The sequence below is a fragment of the Eucyclogobius newberryi genome, unplaced genomic scaffold (assembly GCF_026437365.1).
Source record: "Eucyclogobius newberryi isolate DKJ021-1_F unplaced genomic scaffold, fEucNew1.0.hap1 SCAF_7, whole genome shotgun sequence".
Taxonomy (NCBI): domain Eukaryota; kingdom Metazoa; phylum Chordata; class Actinopteri; order Gobiiformes; family Gobiidae; genus Eucyclogobius; species Eucyclogobius newberryi.
Genome location: NW_027316389.1, coordinates 30,469,204 through 30,489,209, shown reverse-complemented (window position 1 = coordinate 30,489,209; position 20,006 = coordinate 30,469,204). Strand labels below are relative to the sequence as shown.

At 38.6% G+C, this 20,006-nt stretch overlaps 1 protein-coding gene across 1 annotated transcript; it reads left to right on the top strand.

Moving 5' to 3' along the window:
• The first annotated feature begins 4,350 nt into the window (after positions 1-4,350).
• LOC140348661 (mitochondrial inner membrane m-AAA protease component AFG3L1-like) lies at positions 4,351-19,939 on the top strand. Its single transcript, XM_072434676.1, has 15 exons — positions 4,351-4,631; positions 10,907-10,991; positions 11,091-11,212; positions 11,280-11,429; positions 11,513-11,584; positions 11,678-11,802; positions 13,009-13,279; positions 13,718-13,855; positions 13,942-14,095; positions 14,249-14,482; positions 15,543-15,653; positions 16,009-16,124; positions 17,618-17,818; positions 18,034-18,228; positions 18,644-19,939. The coding sequence occupies exons 1-15, from the start codon at positions 4,500-4,502 to the stop codon at positions 18,875-18,877; spliced, it is 2,340 nt and encodes a 779-aa protein (XP_072290777.1). The 5' UTR covers positions 4,351-4,499; the 3' UTR covers positions 18,878-19,939.
• Positions 19,940-20,006: the final 67 nt, after the last annotated feature.

The following is a 20,006-nucleotide window of genomic DNA, read 5'->3' as shown; positions in this document are numbered from 1 at the left end:
TACTTCTTTTCTGACCATGACTATAAAGCATATCATCTGCTTCTGGCTTATTGTATTTCATGATAAACGATTTGATGTTTAAATACCACCGACCAATGTGTAATAAATATATATGTAATAACTGGACAGTGTAATTCTCAATACTAACCTTATACTCTGCAATACACAGACTCGTCTCTCTCAACCTGTCTGTCTCGTAAGGTCAGAGGAGTTCAGAGCAGTATTGGCAGTTTAAGTTTAAGTTTACACAACTCTGACAGTAATGGAAAGTTAGGTCAGTGAAGTTCAAATACTGTAGCAGTAGGTCAGTGTTTTGCAACCAGGAGTACAGGGATTCAAATTGTGCAAGCTACAACAGCACTTGTCTTGGTCTTTTATTTGAATTATTATCACGTTATTTCTTATCTAGAGCAGATTTAGTATTTATTTTTTCTTTGTAAAAATATTAGTACAGCTGGTATTTGTTTATTGTATTATAGATACTTTAAAGGACAAATATTATGCATTATCTGTCTTCTTATCAGTCTTTAAACATGCTCTTGAATACCTGTAGTTTGGCATTTAATGTTTTAGAACTTTTTAAAAAGTGTTGATAAAAAGCTACGCAGTTGTAATGATCGTGAGTTGACGGCAGAAATGCTCAGAATGAGTCTGGCTTCCAAACAGGACTCATCAAACTAGCGTGACTGAAGCTAAATACAACTCCAGGTCTGTTCTTGATGAGGGAACAAACATGGTTAAAAGCTCAAACATGCGTCCTTTAAAGATAAATGTACGGCGTAACACATACAAGCGTAATAATCTCCGCAAATGTAATGAACCAAAAACGTAATTTTTAAAAATCCCACAATCGTAATACTTAATACATATGTGTGGATTTATTACATTTGTGGGACAGTAAAAAAAAGTAGACCACAAACATAATTACTCCCTACAAATTGAATAACTTAAGGAAAATGCATACAAAGGTTACTTAGGCCCGTGCCAGGAACTGGCAGTCAATTGAAATTGCTTGCCAATCAGTAAGTCCTCTCTGTCGAGTCCCAAAGGCACTAAAACGAGGCCTTCTGTCCACATGCAGAAGAGCATGTGATAATTCCAGTCTTCAAATCACAAAAAAAATCTGTGAAACCCAAAGACAAACAAAACACTTGTCCAAACAATACCAGCATAGCATAGTATTTTGCCAGTTAAAAGGGTTAGTTTTTGTACCTGCCCCCAAAACATAAAACAGATCAATAAAAGTCCAGAACGATGGGTTTTATTAGTGCTCAAACTGCGCTCTTGTAAATAAACATGAGCCATACAGTTTCTGTTTTATTTAAATAGATACAAAATTGGTTTAGTCAGTTTGTGTGACAGAATTTAAACCCACAAACCCTTCAGTGTCTCCACAAGCAACACTGAGTTGCTTAAACAACAATCCCTCCTTTAACCACAGGAGGGAGCCGTTTTAACTTCTACTTACCTCATTTTCAACACCTGCACTACAACCACGGTCAAAAACTGTACCTCCACTCTATAGCCCTGAGGCCGCCATAATGAGGCTTTAAATAGGCACATCTGCCCACACCTAGACCAGACAAGCTACAGGGCCACACTGTGGCTGGTCCCTGGACCGGGACCCTCATCTAGACCCGAGCCTGGACCCTTGTCAGGGCCCACTGTGAGGTGAGCATTTACATTATTATTCAGAATGCTCTTGTTTGTTTTCACGTTCACACTCGAGCCTCAAATTAAGTTATAACACTTGTGTAACAATCTGAGCAGGGTTCAGCTCAGAGCATTTTTTTTTTTTTTTGAGTCATTTTCACTCTACCCGTGCTTGAACTTTATAAAAATGTTTTTAATTCTATTATAGAATTGATACTTTTCAACACCTTATTGGTTAGTCAAATATAGATCCACCCATCACTACTGAAAAGACACCTACAGAAACCTGCTCCTATGACAGTGCAGTTTCATTTGTAATGCATTACAAAATGTTGCTTTTTAATCATGATATTGTGAATGTAACTTTTATGTGGTCAAAGGGTTTGAAACACTGATCTACTGTTCTAACCTGTTTGAATAAAGAAATATTTAAAAAACAATATACATGAACCTTATCAGAAGTGCTAATTTGCACTATGGGCAGGCTGATGCCATCAAGTCCCACTGAAGGGAGGAGCCTATTGTTCATGTTTTTAGTGGCAGAGGAAACCGGAGCACTCAGAGGAAACCTAAGCAGACACAGGGAGAACATAGGGAGCAGGTCGGATCACAGCTGACCCTTCTCACCCTGGACATGGATTATTTGAGCCACGCCCCTTAATTACACCTGTCACTATAATAATTCATGTAAATACCTCCTTTGTCACTGTTTTGCACCAATTTACTCTATCGTTCTGATCCTGTGTGTTCAGTACATTATATTTAAATCACTTTTATGCTGCACATTATTATTTTGCATGCCCTTATTTTATTATATTTGATCAGTCTTTTTTACTATTATTATTATTATTATTATTATACTACACTGGTTTATGTTGTACTTTGACGGCAAAGCAAGTTCCTATTTTTGTGTCAACAATGACAATAAACTCATTCTAATTCTGATTCATCTGTTGCACATGGGCTTACATGACCTTATTGTTTATTAGACCAAATATTAAGTGTCTTTAGGATAAGCTAAAGTGTATTTAAATATATTTTTCCTTTAGTTATTACGTTTGTGGGAAGTCATTACAGTTGTCAAAAGCTCTGCTTTTTACTGTCCGTCTAACAAATCTAACAAATTCACACAAATGTAACTATAATTAAATTTGTGGGAATTTTGATATTACATTTGTGGTAGGTAAAAGTTGGTACGAATTTACCATCAGCTTTTAAAAGAGAATTGTCAAAACTGAACAGATGCTCATTTCAGTGTCAATCAGCCTATCCCTTCACACACCAGCTTTACTCATTCACAGAAAATCTAGACGGGATTTAAAATCGTAATTCCTCTGAGCAGCTTGTTTCTACTTATGACTAGAGTAAAACAGACATCAGAGTCCAAAACTACAGTCTCAGCTTCACAAAGGCTCCAGCCAATTGTTTGTGCTCCAGAGGGTTCAGGAACAGCTTCAGTTTTAAATGGGGCTCATTTTTTCAGACGTTTTTGGAATTAAAAAAAGCCTCTGAGCAAGAGTGGTTAAAAGAAATGTGTTAGAATGGCCCAGTCAAAGTCCAGACATAAATCCAATCAAGAATCTGAGGAAAGATTTGAAAACTGCAGGTCACAAACACTCAAATCAAATCTCACTGAGCTTGAGCTGTTTTGTAAAGAATGGGGAAAATGAGCAAAGCTGGTGGAGACTAAAAGACTTTCAGCTGTAATTGTAGAGAAAGGCGGTTCCACAAAGCCAAGTATTGGATAAGGAAAGCTGAATACTTTTGCACACTACTCTTTCCACTTTTGTTTTAAATTTCATTCCACGTCACAATTTTCTGTTGTTTTGTGATACTCTAACAAGAAATGAAATTTATTTAAGTTTGTGTTTGAGTTTTGTTCTTCCATAGAACATGTTATAAAATCTTATCAAGATCTAGTGTTGAAAATAGGTTCTTGACGTTACTTCTGCTTTACTTTAGATTTATCACCATTATTGATACATCTCTGGCAAGCCGACAATTAGACTTTTAATTGCATCAACTACTAGTGTAAAATAATTTGTGTGCCCTTTACAAATATATTCCTAAGTATCTTTACTGTAAGAGGACATTAAGATCAGCACCTACACCAAACTTTCCAATCTTCGTCAATATCCAATTTTATGCCATTTTTTTTAGCATGAAATAAAATAAAATGACTGACAATGTTTCAGATATTTCATTTAATTTTCAAATAAAGCGATATTATTTTTACATAGCCCATTAATCACATTTAAGAGCAACAAGGCAAGCAGTTAAACGTTGTTGCCTGGAATTAAACAATTCCCCTACTAAAACGATTATTTTTGCAATGACAAGTGACTATTAAAGAGTTTGAGAAGCTTGTTTGAGTAAATGCAGTGCTTGTCCTCAAATTGTGTCAAGTTCAGGCTATGAGTTCAATGAATGAATTCAACGATCCCCGGTTATATCAATAAAAATGAAAAAAGTACTGCGTGTTGACGTCAAAAAGACCTATTGACAGCGTTCGTTATGCCTGTATGTAAAAAACAGAAATTATAATGAAATATATAGTTTTGAGCACTAACATAAAATTATGCTTATTCTTTTCACCGAATAAGTTCAACGTGATGTTATTTGCTTCTTAAATTCATAATATCATTTAACGACTCCAATACTTTAAAACAGGCATATTTGCGAACATCCTCTTGTTTTAACGTCACTCTCCCGTTGACATTTCACATGCTGCAACTCTTATTCAATAACACTGAGTACACTGTTACAAGATGAGACGTGGGACAACGAATTAAACGCACCAAAGCTCGAGTATTTTGCAGACAGATTTGGTTGGGGGCTGTGGGAGGATGTCTCCGCTACTGAGGCTTCTCTCGGCGGCCGCTATGCCCCTCCACCGAGCAGGGGGAGCCCGGGTATTCCTCTGTGCTGTGGCCGCAGGACGACTCTCCTCCGTCGGATTCAGGAGCAGCGTTGCCCGGGTAAGGAACGCGGAGGTCACAGCGCTTTAAGTGGGATTTAAGTGCTAATATGTTAACAGCGAATAAGTATATTTGATGTGTAGATGTATATTACAATAAATGTCGTTGAAGTAGGTTTAGTTGGCATGTTTGATAAACCAGGTTGCCAAATACTACTGCGAAAATAAACCGTGCCAAGGTCGAATTATCCAAAACAAACTTAATTCACAAGACGCACATTTTTAAATTTAATATCCACTTTCCTTTTTTGCCCTCCTTAAATTCGGCTGGTAAAGTATGTAAAAAAAACTTTCACCCGCACGGTAAAGTAATGCGTCATACAAGCTAATCTGTGCTAGGCTAAGGCTAGTTAGCAAAACCATGGCAATATGAGGTTGTCAAGAAGGTTAAGACGTTTTGTGTTTGTTTGTTTGTTTGTTTGTTTGTTTTGTTACCAGATTTCTATTTAAAACTCACTGAAGTCTATTAGAGGTATTTTGGGCCGACACGTCTGATGCTGTAAACACATAAAGAAAAATGTTATGTTACATCATGACATCATGCAACTTGTCATTCACCCTTTTCTTGCCAATCAGTAATCAAAATAATATTACAGCATATAATATACAATATATACAGATCCTAACAATAAATAAACATACTTATCACTACAGTATAAATAAAGGTCTATTAATCTTGTCTATCATGCGTTTATACAACCCTCCTCCAGGAAGTTGCATAGTGCACCTTCAGAGGCAGAAGGCATTGTCTGTTATGTACATAACTTAAAAAGCTTTAAAAATGTTTTGGTTGAACATGTTCTTCCTGTAACTTGACTCTAGTTTGTTATAATATAGAACTAAAAAATAATAATCATGATTCATGACAATTTTAGAAGCAACATTTTCTTCTTTTGAAATAAAACCTGTTTTCCGCTTCAATTGTAAAAAACAGTTAATCCTACATTTGTTGATTTGTAAAATATAGATCCACCCATCACTACTGAAAAGACACCTACAGAAACCTGCTCCTATGACAAACTACAGTGCACAGTTTCATTTGTAATGCATTACAAAATGTTGCTTTTTAATCATGATATTGTGAATGTAACTTTTATGCGGTTAAAGGGTTCGATTTGAAACACTGATTCTACCGTTCTAACCTGTTTGAATAAGTAAATATTTAAAAAACAAAACACACATTTTACAACTGACCAACATTTTCAGTGGCCAATTGAAGGAAGCCATAATCACAGCGATCCTTGTTTTTTAGGATTTTTGGCCCTTTGGCAGTGTGTGTGGGGAAGAACATTAAGTGGGATTTAAGTGCTAATATGTTAACACCAAATAAGTATAATTGATATGTAGATGTTTAATACAATGAATGTCGTTGAAGTAGGTTTAGTTGGCAAAATAATAAATTGCGAAAATAAATTGTGCCAAGAACAAAAACAAACTTAGTTTTCCTCTTAATCGTCAAACGGTTAATCCAGGCGACATTTCTTTCAGTTCTAGATTATGGTGATATTATTTATATATATATATATATATATATATATATATGTATATATGTATATATATATATGTATATATATATATATATATATATGTATATGTATATATGTATATGTATATGTATATGTATATGTATACATATATATATGTATGTATATATATATATGTATATATATATATATATATATATATATGTATATATATATGTATATATATATATGTGTATATATATATATATATATATATATGTATATATATATGTATATATATATATGTATATATGTGTATGTATATGTATTCTACAGCAACTGTGTTAAAACATCTGAACACGGTTTATAATTCAGCTCTGAAGGTTCAGCTGGGTTCAGCTCTGAGGTTCCGCTCTGAAGGTTCAGCTCTGGAGGTTCAGCTCTGAAGGTTCAGCTCTTGAGGTTCAGCTCTTGAGGTTCAGCTCTTGAGGTTCAGCTCTTGAGGTTCAGCTCTGGAGGTTCAGCTCTGGAGGTTCAGCTCTGGAGGTTGAGCTCTGAAGTTCCTGGATACAGAACTCACCGCTGTGATTTATAAGATGGAAGTCATTTGATGCAAGAAGAGAACATCACTGCCTTTTGTTTGTTTATTAGGTTCTAGCATTTAGTTGCTGCTCAGGTCATGTTGTTGTCGAAGTTTAGTCTACTATATTCTGTCTTTGAGTAAAGACCAACAACATCAGCCAAATGATCCTGGACACATTTAGGTAGTCCTTTCACCAGAGTCGAAAAGAACATGAGAGTGTTGCCAGTACCAGGTTGTATGGGCTCTCCAGTTGCATCATGGAACTGTGCTTTAGCTCTTTGCTTATATGTAAAGTAGTCTTCACCATTTTTCATTTCCAGAGCCAACAGTGCGTCAGGAAGGCAGGTGGGATACATTCCTTTAAGTACCTGAGTTAACTGAGGCTTTATGGTGGCAAATGATGTGGATGCTCTAACTGGAGCATGAATATGTTTGGATACTTCAGAACGGATCCCGGCCGCCGTATTCTCATCTGTGGCTCTTTATAAGAATTGCAGACACATCTCCCCAGCAAAGTGTTTCTCCCGCTGTATTCGTGGTCAATGCTCTGAGGAAGGCCGGTGCACCTTGTGTCAGTTCGGGCAGTTTTAACATCAGCCCTTCTAGATCTTTCAGTGCGAATGGTTGGTACACTTCTTGGTTACTTGCAGTCATTCGGAGAGGTGCAATGAGTGGAGGAGCCTCTTCAGTGCTAGAAAATTCATCCTCTTCCTCCTTGGGACCCTTGTGGACGGGGAGCGGGTGAAGTTCTCCACTCAAGACAGCGTTGTCGTATCCATGCTCAGCCACCATTCCTGTGAATGCTCCCACCACATATTGATTTGGTGTTGACACAAATGGGTCTAAACCCGTTTTCTTCTGTTGTTCCACTCCTCTTTGAATGTGGAGTTTCTGCTGTACTTGCTTCTTACTTTCAGCTTCTATTAGCCCAGTTCCTAGGACTGTGACTGGTTCCCCCTTTTGTCCAAGTTTTTTTTCTTTTTGTTTCCTGCGTAGATCAGCCGCCACATCCCGTTCTTTTTCTTCCTGTAGTCGTTGTAATCTTCTTTCTTCATCTGTGTCCGAAGCCAACCCAGGTGGTGACCATGCATTGGTGGCAAGTTGTTTGAGCCACTGTTTGCTCGAGCATGAATTTGGAGATGTGATTTTGGCTGGAAACCAATGTTGTCAGAGCTAACACCTGTTCCTTCAAATCCTGCATCTGTCTTTGTTCTTGAGTGGGTTCTGACGGGACCATAGTCAGAGTACCCGAGACTACAGCATGTTTCGTTGGCAGCTGTGGTATGGTTCTGGTTGTACCTTTTATCAGAGATGAATCCATGGATGAGTACTGCAGGGGAGGAGCCGCTTGAGTAGAAGTGTGGGGGGCTGGTTTTTCTTGTTCCGTTTCTGTCATAATTTTCTTCAGTTCTTTGCTAGTTCTGCATATGTGCTATGATGTTCGTTTCCCAGGGAGGGGCACTGCAGTTCTCCTCTGGCCAGAGGTGGGGGGGCGCTATAGCTGTGACGTCGACCTTGTACCCCAGTCTGCTCGCTCTCCTCATCTGTTCTAGAGTCTTCATCTTTGTTATTCGCTCCAAAAGGGATGCTCTTATCGCTTCTGTTTTTCTGTTTCATTTTGTTTTTTCTGATTTTTGATGCTCTTCTGGTTTCACCTGAATATTGGCCAAAAATAGTCTCTCTTCTGATTAAAATGTCTTTTGCCATTTTATGTAGTTTCACTGAAAATGATAATTTTTCTTCATGTTCTTTCATTTTCTTTTTGTCAACAGTTTTTCCTTTCACTGTCCAAATTTGATGTGTTTTGTAATGCAGGACCTTAGATTGATGATATTCATGAATACAATTCCATTGTTGTTCTGTGGGAGGAGCCACAGCTTCATCACCGTGATTAATCAATTTTTTCTCTGCATATTTTTGGAAGAGGTTCTTCATTCGTGTTGTTTGCTTTTTTGCTTCCTTTGGGTTTTGTTCATTTGCACGGATTGTGTTTTCAAGATCCTTCAAAAATGTATTCATTTTGACTGGAATAAGGTCCATTTTATTTAATTTATCTGTATCTTAATTTAAAATGTTTGATTATTATTATTATTTGATAATAAAAAAGTGTGACAGTCAGTGGTATTTTAAAAACAAACAAAACAATACAACTAATAATAATAACTATTATTATTATAATTCGAACAATAATTATAAGAATAATAATGAAATGAAATACGTTTAGGGAAAAAATGATATTAAAATTTAAAATTAAATATTTAAAATTAAAAAATGAATAAAAAAATAAATTAAATTTAAAAAACATTAAATTTAAAATGTAAATAGAATACAAACTTGAAAAAATAAAATTAACTAAATAAATAAAAATTCCACCTAGCCACAGAGGGTAGTTAATCTTGTCAGTAGAATGCTTTAAGCCAAGTAATAGCTTTCTTAGTTCCCTTTAGTTACCTACTTGTTCCACGTTTTATTTTTATTTATTTTTTCCGGAGTCCAACTCCCTTTAAATCAGTCCAACTGATTGTACGTACTTTTACACGTCCAACGTGTTTTGGAGTCCAACTCCTCTTTAAATCAGTCCAACTGATTGTCTAAACTAATGAGCTAACATTCACTAAATTCATACTTGTGCAATGTGGAAAATTTAGGTCAAGTTTTGGCAGACTTCAACAATTTAGCATTTTCAATGTGCAGATTTTCGTAATAAGAGGTTTCTGCCTTACTTTTGTTGAATGTCCCAGTCACAATGGTAGGTCAAAAATAAACTGGCAATTGACTCCTCTTGTCTCTCTCTCATCTCCTCTTGTCTCTCTCTCGTCTCCTCTTGTCTCTCTCTTGACTCCTCTCGTCTCCTCTTGTCTCTCTCTTGTCTCCTCTTGTCTCTCTCTCGTCTCCTCTTGTCTCTCTCTCGTCTCCTCTTGTCTCTCTCTTGACTCCTCTTGTCTCTCTCTCGTCTCCTCTTGTCTCTCTCTTGTCTCCTCTTGTCTCTCTCTCGTCTCCTCTTGTCTCTCTCTCGTCTCCTCTTGTCTCTTGTCTCCTCTTGTCTCTCTCTTGTCTCTCTCTCGTCTCCTGTTGTCTCTCTCTCGGCTCGGTGTCCTTGTTCTCCCATCATTCCCAGCTGAACCGTTACTGGACGCTATGCGTTGTCAGCCGACATCCAGAAGGGAATCGTTTAGAGCAAAATTCAGATGTTTCCTTTCCAAGCACAATGAGAGACCCGCATCCTCCACCAATTCTGTCGAAGTTTAGTCTATACAGACTGCGAGAGGCGAAGATCGTTCTCAAGTTCTTTATTTGATGAAAACAGGGAAAAACAGGCAAAACAGCAGCATGTTGTTCGTCTTGCAGCTGAGATTCCACTCCTCACAAGAATTATCTGTGTTTTATATCGCTGTTGCTTGGGTCTGATAAAAAGGGCCTGACCTTCGCTATGACGTCCGCTCTAAGATTGTTTAGACTAGTCCACAGATGATCAGAAAATACACAGAAAGTTCATCGTGACCCATATGCAGCAAGATCGTCGTGACTCATGATAAATAGGACACAGACATGACAATAATTTGATCAATATCCACATTGTCACCGTTTGAGGTCTCAGGACATTATTGTCTTACAGACCCATCAACACAGAGACAGGAAAAAAGGCCTTCAGCAACTTTGCTCCTGTAGAACAAAATAATAAATAAAATTATGCCGTTTCATAATTTTAAAGGACTACCCTCAGTGCTGATGCACTTGTTTTATAATTTTTTATCTTGTATTGTAAGTGTAAATGTGTTTTATGTATTGGTTAACTGTATTTAATGGTATATTTGTGTTTTAGTGTCCTGTGTTTGTTGTTTATTCTGTCTTATGTTTTAACTGAGTACCCAAGAAAAGAGAGCTTTTCTCATTGTTTTTCCTGTATAAATACAGTAAATTAAATGTAGTCTGTAATTCAATCTAATGTCCAAATATAAATGTAAATACAATTTTATCTGACTGTTTTCTTTTCACAGTAATTTTCTGTTTTCAGTCAAGTTAAATTTCATAAAGCTGGTCACGAACTTGAGGAAAAGTACCTTTTTAAACAATGGGAATTACATTTAACAAAGCTTTTACTATTGTTTTGTAACGGTTTCCATAGTCGTGAACAGTTGTTTGTTTTTTCTTTATAATAATCGTAACACTGAAATTTGATCTGGTGACATCTCTACTCTGAGCTTCCCGCTGAACTTGTCTTCTTTTCAGAACTTGTGTCTGAATCGTGCTGACTTCCTGTCCCGCCGCAGACTACTTTTCACACATAGAAGATTTAACTTCACAGAGCCCAAAGGTAAGTGGTTGAAAATTGTATTTATTGCTATAATTAATCAACAATATCAATCTATATGTATTGTCGTACCTTGTGCAAAGTTATAATCTTACATTTTAGATGGAAAGCCAGGTGGAGCACCAGGAGGAGGAGGAGCGGGAGGAGGAGGAGGAGCGGGAGGATCTGGTGGAGGTCGAGGGAAGAAGGGCGGAGGGAAAGACTGGTGGAACCGAATGCAAAAGGTTTGATCACTTAAGGTTTAAATTAGCTGTGATGCCCACTATCTCCCTTAATTTGAATGTTATCCAGGGCGACTTTCCGTGGGATGAGAAGGATTTCCGTAACTTGGCCCTCACTGTGGCTGGACTCAGTTCAGCTCTGCTCTATTACTACTTCCGAGACAGCGGGCGAGAGATCAGCTGGAAGGACTTTGTGCATCGCTACCTGGGCAGAGGACTGGTGAGGGCACGGAAACATGTTGACCTGAAAACATATTAAAATGACACTTCATGCGTTATTCAACCATATATTTTCTCCTGTAGGTGGAGCGTTTAGAAGTTGTAAATAAACAACATGTCAGAGTAATTTTGATACCAGGCGCTGATACAGATACAGTAAGTCTTTGATTCTCTTCGATTAGATAACTACCATCAACAATACTTGCTACATATTTAGACAATAATTACATCTCTCTTTTTTTTGTCCAGAATTACGTATGGTTCAACATCGGGAGTGTGGACACGTTTGAGAGGAACCTGGAGGGGGCTCACGCTGGACTGGGTTTAGAACCGTCGCACCGTCCGGCCGTGGTCTACAGCACCGAGAGCGACGGGTCAGTTCTACATGGACAGCCATCATAAATTGTCATTAAATGAATTATATTTTCAAAACATGAACAACAAAATTAACAATGCTTAACAATATTAACAATACATCACTAGAAAGAGTGTTTGAAAACAAGTTATTGTGAGGAATTATAGACTAAAAATGAAAAATGGTCATAAATAACTCAAATTATGAAAGCAATCGTGATAGTACTGGTATAGATGTCGCTAAATACAAATGGTGAATTTAGTGTATTTTTATTTTCTTTGTAATTCCCTCTATAACTTATTATATTGTGGTTTAATCCCTTATTTGTCCAGGAGTGTTCCATTGTAGAAGAAGATTCAGTTGTAGTCATCTGGACACAAAAAAAGGAAGATTTTCAAGTTTTCAACTTGTAATGAACCAACTGATGCACCATTTATAAACATTGAAATTCTATCATTCAGAGCAGTGGTTCTCAACTTGAGAGTGGAAAGTTATTTGACATGGTCCCCAGATGATGTGGAAGATATTGAAATGTATGCATACTATTTATTTTTTAATCCTAAAACAACAAAAAACTATATTTAAAAAAACAAACTCATGTTTTGGAGGGAGGGCTTCTACTACAGACGCCTGTGGGTCCTCCAGACCCCGAGATGGCACGAGGGCTACAAAAGGCTTAAAATCCTTCAAATGCAGTGGCAAATGTAGATTCCTATTTGCCCTGAAAATGAAATCAATCAATAGAAATAAGGCTACTTTATCCCTTTGTGGGTGGTCTAGTGTTTGTGGGTCGTGAATGCCAACTATTGTCATTATCGGGGTCACAACTGAAAAAGTTTGAGCCAGTGACCTAAAGTATATACACTGAAAATCATCAAAATAAAAAAAACTTTTCTGTTCAAAAAAAATTTGAACTAATATAACATTTTTGCATATCTGTTAAAGAGATAAATCTCTGGTACAAATAACTCTTCCACTTTAAGAAGTTTAAGTTTATAACTCTCAGCAGATACATTCATTCTGTCTTAGTTTTTAGTTCTGTCATTGTACTTGTGTCCTTTTGCTATTTTGTATCTGTTTTGGTGAAGTATAAATATAAGCCTTAAGCTTTAGCCTACATCTTTCTGCATGTGTTACAGTTTGTGGATTAATGTTTAAATATACCATAATAAAAGACTCATTCACGTTAACCTGACCTGTAACTGACTACACAGTATCCTCACAGGTCGTTTCTAATAAGCATGGTCCCGACGCTGTTATTGATCGGCTTCCTGCTCTTCACTCTACGGCGAGGACCAATGGGAGGAGGCCCTGGCGCCGGGAGGGGCGGGCCGTTCAGCATGAGCGAGTCTACAGCTAAAATGTTAAAGGATAACATAGACGTGAAGTTCAAAGACGTGGCCGGGTGTGAGGAGGCCAAGCTGGAGATCCTGGAGTTTGTCAACTTCCTGAAGAACCCACAGCAGTACCAGGACCTGGGAGCCAAGATCCCCAAGGTAAACTGTCCTCCTGGCTCTTATATACAAGGAATGAACCCACAGCTATGAGTACTTTATGTCACAATAAGTACTATTTGTGTGGGCACGAACAGGAAACGTTTCATTTATTATTTTGTAATAACAATTTTATTGATACTATTTTATGCCACAATATCTACAAATTAGGATCATCCCAGTAAACATTTGTATGTACAGTTTTGTTAAAAATGATGAGTTTCATAAATTCAACTGCAGAAAGAGAAGCGGATTGTTTTACTTAGTTACTTGTTTTTGTAATACAAGAGAAATAAGAAAAATCACACCACCTTTGCAAAGACAATGTACAAACAATAAATATTGAGACCCAAAATATAGTTCCATCTATTATTTACTGAACACAAATTGTGATGACCAAGTTGCTTTGTGCTCAGAGTCAGAAATGTGTCACTATTCCAGGGTGCAGTGCTGTCTGGACCGCCCGGGACAGGGAAGACCCTCTTGGCCAAAGCCACAGCCGGAGAGGCCAACGTCCCCTTCATCACGGTCAATGGATCCGAGTTCCTGGAGATGTTTGTGGGAGTGGGACCAGCCAGGGTGAGTAAAGGGAATCGGACAGGCTTCATTCTAATGATGCATCAGATCTGAGGTACTAATGATCCCACTTCCCTGTTCTTGTTCAGGTGAGAGATATGTTTGCGATGGCCAGGAAGAACGCTCCTTGTATCCTCTTCATCGATGAGATCGACGCTGTCGGGAGGAAGAGAGGAGGAGGCAACTTCGGAGGTCAGAGTGAACAAGAGAACACTCTGAACCAGCTGCTCGTGGAAATGGATGGTATGTGAAAGTCCTTGTCCTTCAATCTCAAAACAACCATCAGCTTCCAAAGGCAAATTTGACCACAGAATTCTGACCTTAGCTCCAGTTTATTTAAAAAATGTCTTCCGTCACATGGCAATATTTTTGACAAGCTTTTATTTTTCCCTCCAGGTTTCAACACGGCCACAAATGTGGTGGTCCTGGCTGGAACCAACAGGCCGGACATTCTGGACCCAGCTCTGATGAGGCCGGGCCGCTTCGACAGGCAGATCTTCATCGGGCCTCCTGACATAAAGGGCAGAGCGTCCATATTCAAAGTCCACCTCAGGCCCATCAAGCTAGACCCCAATCTGGACAAAGATGCTCTTGCCAGGAAAATGGCTGCTGCTACTCCAGGCTTCACAGGTATCTCATTGTTTTTGTGAAAGGGAACAAAGGATATCACTGTATTTTGTTCTCGATTGTAGACATTCCCAGTAAGCATAATCAAATATTTCTGTAAACCGTTAGAAATGGGCTAAAAAGTGCTAGGTTGAGGTTCTAGTATTGCACAAAAAGTGTGAAATAAACTAAAATAAATAATAGTATTAGATATTATGTATTTGGCATCTTAAAGGGGACTTTATATATATATATATATATATATATATATATATATATATATATATATATATATATATATATATATATATATATATATATATATATATATATATATATATATATATATATATATATATATATATATATATATATATATATATATATATATATATATATATATATATATATATATATATATATATATATACATACAATCCCCTCCCACATCCCTGTACTTTGTGCGATTACTTCAAAAATTAAGACTGCGCCTGTGGTGGTGTGGCCCTGCGGGCTAACAAATCCTAAAGAAAGGAAAATAATCTGCTCTCTTATAGAAAAACGTACCTGGTGCAGCATGAATTCTGGTTAGAAAGTCCTCTCCCCTCCGAGCGTCAAAAAAAAAGAGGTTTTCTCGATCCTGTGGCTCTGAGAAGCTGCTCTGCTTCCATAATGTCCATAAATCATCACCAGACTCCTTCTGTGCGTTCTCTGCGCTCTGAGACCCAGAAGAGAGGCCATCTTGAATCAGGCTTTAATTTTTGTTAATTCTGTGTAATCTCCTCTGCAGCCAGTAGATGGGGCCAAAATTCAGCCAAAATCCAAATGTAATTTACTTTTTTTCTTGTTCTAAAATATGAGATGCCATTGACAATTCAAAATCATGCATTATATTTGTCCTTTGATACGGAGTACCTGGAAAAGTACATGACTCTTTTAATGACACTTTACAAAGCATAAACACAATAAAGTTTGATCAAGTTTAAATAAATAAACACCACAATAAACCAGTCTAGTTGGCGTGAGGTCATCTGTTGGAGTTCATGCTCTTGTAACACGTGTGTCATACGTGTTCTGTCTTCAGGAGCCGATATCGCAAACGTCTGCAACGAGGCCGCTCTGATCGCTGCTCGATATCTGAACCCATCGGTTGGCGGCAAACACTTTGAGCAGGCCATCGACCGAGTTATAGGAGGTGAGTCCCAGTTTGCCCTCTAACCCAAAGGTCAGCGGGTCCGACCTTTATTTCTATTGTACATTTTTAATCAAATAAAGTTTGAAAAAAGGTGACTGAAGTCAGGTATGGTTTATTCATTTTAGACATTTTGATTTAAACATGTTTTTTGTCGTATAAAAGGTCGCTTGGCTTGTGTTTTAGAATCTGAACAGTCCAGATAATAACGATGATTGAAATGCAATGATGATTATTTTAATAGTCACAATTATTCAAATAAATGGTTACAGCCCTGTGTGTTTGGAGTCTTTATCGTGCTATGTATAAATGTAATAATTGATCTTTTATAGTTGTTTATGCTGATCTGTTTGTCCAGGTCTAGAGAAGAAGACTCAAGTGCTGCAGCCCACAGAGAAGAAGACTGTGGCCTATCATGAAGCGGGACATGCCATCGTGGGCTGGTTTTTGGAGCACGCTGACCCTCTGCTCAAGGTGAACTCAAACATGCATTTCAGAGAAAAACTACACCAAAAAAGTAATGAATAAAATTAATATTTTCTTATATTATTTAGTTTGAAAGAGGTGAAATTTAACAAAAAAGTCTTGATTTCAGCCAAATTATTGACAAAATCTTTACTAAAACAAAACACAGTTAAAATGGTCCAACTGTGCACCTGCATGAGCCGAGGACAGAGCGTAGACACTTCTGTTTCATGATCAGGTTTTTAGAGTTGTTATAAGAGTATTGAAGACATCAGATTTCTTTCTGATTCCTCACATCAGATTGTTCACTTTGGATATTATATAAATCATCTCTGATGAGAATTTGGAGTGCAGAGAACACACCTTTTGATTCCCAAGTAAATTTCCCCAGAGACTTTCCTGATGTAATTGACATTAAAAGTTTACTCTGGGCTAATGAGCTGTGTGGTAACTAAACTCCACAGCACCTATCATTTTATTTAAAATTGTTTTCTGAAACTCCATAAACTGCTCTTTTACCTCTGTCTGCTGGAACACCGACTTATCATGGAAATCTGACATGTTTAGCTATTTCCCGAGCCAGGTCCTACAGTCCCTCTGATCCTCTTGAACCTACTGAGTGTTGTGTACGTCATGGTGTACGTCATGGTGTACGTCATGGTGTACCTCATGGTGTACGTCATGGTGTACCTCATGGTGTACCTCATGGTGTACCTCATGGTGTACCTCATGGTGTACCTCATGGTGTACCTCATGGTGTACCTCATGGTGTACGTCATGGTGTACGTCATGGTGTACCTCATGGTGTACGTCATGGTGTACGTCATGGTGTACCTCATGGTGTACCTCATGGTGTACCTCATGGTGTACCTCATGGTGTACGTCATGGTGTACCTCATGGTGTACCTCATGGTGTACCTCATGGTGTACCTCATGGTGTACCTCATGGTGTACCTCATAATGTACCTCATAATGTACCTCATAATGTACTTCATAATGTGCAGTGTCCTTTTTAGACTAAAGGACTCGGTCATTCCTGTTCTAAACCCTCACGACCACAACACAAGGGGAAAGTCTGCTGAAGGGCGAGAAAAGAACATTGAAGTGCTCTAGTTTAACTGTAGTATTGGCAGAAGGCGCTGGACAAACATACAAGTCTCCTCGTCTCTGCGCATATTTCAGAGAAAACTGAAAAGCTCCAATAAGGAAATGTAGAGAAGGCTTAAATCCTGAGGCAAAGCGGTCACTGTGTGCGGTCAGCCCACGTGCGTGTACACACACATTTTGTAGGACAATGGACATGCAGTAATGTAAAGAATAGTTTTATTAAATTATGACTAATTCCATGGGCTCATGTATGAGCTTCAGTGGTGTCCCATTTACAAAATGTTTTGTGTGTAATTGTTGTTTCTGTCCATCTTTTGTAATAAACCTGATGAATGAGACTGAGCTCCATCAGGGCTTCTCTTCTGCACATACAGCATGTCCTCTTGTGTGTGCAGGTGTCCATCATCCCGCGGGGCAAAGGTTTGGGGTATGCGCAGTACCTGCCCCGAGAGCAGTACCTGTACAGTAAAGAGCAGCTGTTCGACCGCATGTGCATGATGCTCGGGGGACGTGTGGCTGAGCAGGTGTTCTTTGGCCGAATCACCACTGGAGCTCAGGACGACCTCAAGAAGGTCACACAGTCTGCTTATGCACAGGTAAGTACTGCCCACTCCAAACTTGTCTTTCCATGACCTGTTACATTTCATGTTGGTGGTTTAGTCTCCTCACCTTTGTATCAACACATACTTATAATGATGATAAAAGTAAGACATGTGATCTGAACATGTCGTCCCGTTAAAAGGACACTTGCTCCTCAGTAGTGCCCAGAGCAGTGCTGACCTTGTGCTCCTCGTGTGCCCTTCACCCTCAGATAGTGCAGTTTGGCATGAGTGACAAGGTGGGGCAGCTGTCGTTCGACCTGCCCCGTCAGGGCGAGATGGTCCTGGAGAAGCCGTACAGCGAGGCCACAGCCGAGCTCATCGACCAGGAGGTCCGGGACCTGGTGGACCGCGCTTACCAACGCACGCTGGAGCTCATCCAGGACAAGAAGGACGTTGTGGAAATGGTGAGGACCATCGTCACAACAGGGGGTTTAATCCCATCAAACTACAGTTTATGTGTTCAAATGATTCTTTCCTGATTTGAATGATTTGTGAGAATCTAAATAATGAGTGTAACTGAAAACGTTTTCTACACTGACATTTTCTACAAAGGATTTCCTAACTTCAGATTTGTATTAGAGCTTCACAAGAAGTATAATTTGTGGTAGTGTACGTAATATATTGATAGTCAAACTATTGCGGGGGTCAATGTTTTTAAGTAAAACTTTAACATCTGGATTGGCCTCGATCAAAAATGTGTGTGTTTTATAATAACTTATTCAAAACAATTGATTTAAAATTCTTCAAAATGTGCTTTATTTGAACTCCTAAACCCTTTAAAACAGTGGCACCGTCTTTGGTTTCCGTTGTGTTTCTCAGGTTGGGAAACGTCTTCTGGAAAAGGAGGTTCTAGACAAATCGGACATGGTAGAACTGTTGGGCCCTCGTCCGTTTCAGGAGAAATCCACTTACGAGGAGTTTGTGGAAGGAACTGGCAGCTTTGAGGAGGACACTACTTTACCTGAAGGCCTCAGAGACTGGAACCAGGAGAGCGGAGCGGCGGAGGAGAGCGAGGAGAGCAGGGAGAGCAGCCAGAAACAACAGGCTGTGTAGCAACCAGGACCCACGGAGCCTTGGTCGTCAGGGAGTCCCTCTGCATATATCTGTGTGTTAAAGGGGCTGTACCGCATATGTGCCCTGTGTAGATCTGTGCATAATGTAGTGTAAAAGCAGCTATCGGGGTCAAAATGTGATCGCTGTGACCTGACTGCATCTAATTATAAAGCACTTAATCATCCGAGAACCAGGAAGTGGGCCGTTAGCTGGTTGTGGTTAGCTTTACCACGGCTAAACTCATCAGGTGAATAATGCGAGGAAGTGAGGTCATGGTCATCAGGCTTCCTGCTGAATTGGCCCAAACAACCATTAGTACTTTGCTGTAAAATTTGAAAACGTTATTTATTTTAACCTAAATAATAAGCCTTTTGATGTGATGCAGACCCAAGCCTTATCAAAGCTGTGGAGGCTCAAACTACATTAAACAACACATTTCAGATTCGCTTCATTGTCACAGTCTGTGGCTACACATTTCACAGCCCTGACGCTTTAATTGAAATGAACTAGATCTGTTTGTCATATTGTTGCATGTACAGCGCCTTTAAGACACGTTTCAGATGAATGTTTCATCTTTCATGTTCCAGCAGATGAAAAGAAAAGCTTTACATTCACAGCGTGGTCAAACCCAAAGCGTAATAGCGTCTGCATTTAAAGGTGCATGATGGAACTTTTTGGTGCACATGCTACTGTCAATGGAGATTTGATTTGATTCATTCTGGAATGTTCCACACTATGGCATTAAAATAAACTTCCTTCATAATCAAATGACTCCTCCAGTTCTAGTTTATAGTCACAAGTTTAATGCCATACTGTGGAACATTCCAGGCAAAGCAATGACGTATCCATGGAGACGAGCAGAAAGCGTACATAGTGCCATGCTATGAAATGTGCAGTCGATGTAAGTTATGTATTCAATAGCTCCGTGCAGTATTTCACTAAAATGTTACAAATCTAAGGCGGGCAGTGGAGGGCAATATCACAACTCAGTTTCTCAATCAATCTTGATTTTTGATTCAATTTGTAAATGTCTTGTGTTAAAATAAAATTGTCTCAATAGTAGTATTTTCTGAACCAAATGTTCCACTTAAACGAGTCAAATGAACTGCTCCAAACCACATGCTCTTAC

Excerpts from the sequence above, each read along its gene's own strand:
- LOC140348661 (XM_072434676.1), top strand. The coding sequence starts at position 4,500 with ATGTCTCCGCTACTGAGGCTTCTCTCGGCGGCCGCTATGCCCCTCCAC. Across the intron at positions 4,632-10,906 it reads TCAGGAGCAGCGTTGCCCGG|AACTTGTGTCTGAATCGTGC; the intron begins GTAAGGAACGCG and ends TCTTCTTTTCAG. Across the intron at positions 17,819-18,033 it reads CACAGTCTGCTTATGCACAG|ATAGTGCAGTTTGGCATGAG; the intron begins GTAAGTACTGCC and ends CTTCACCCTCAG.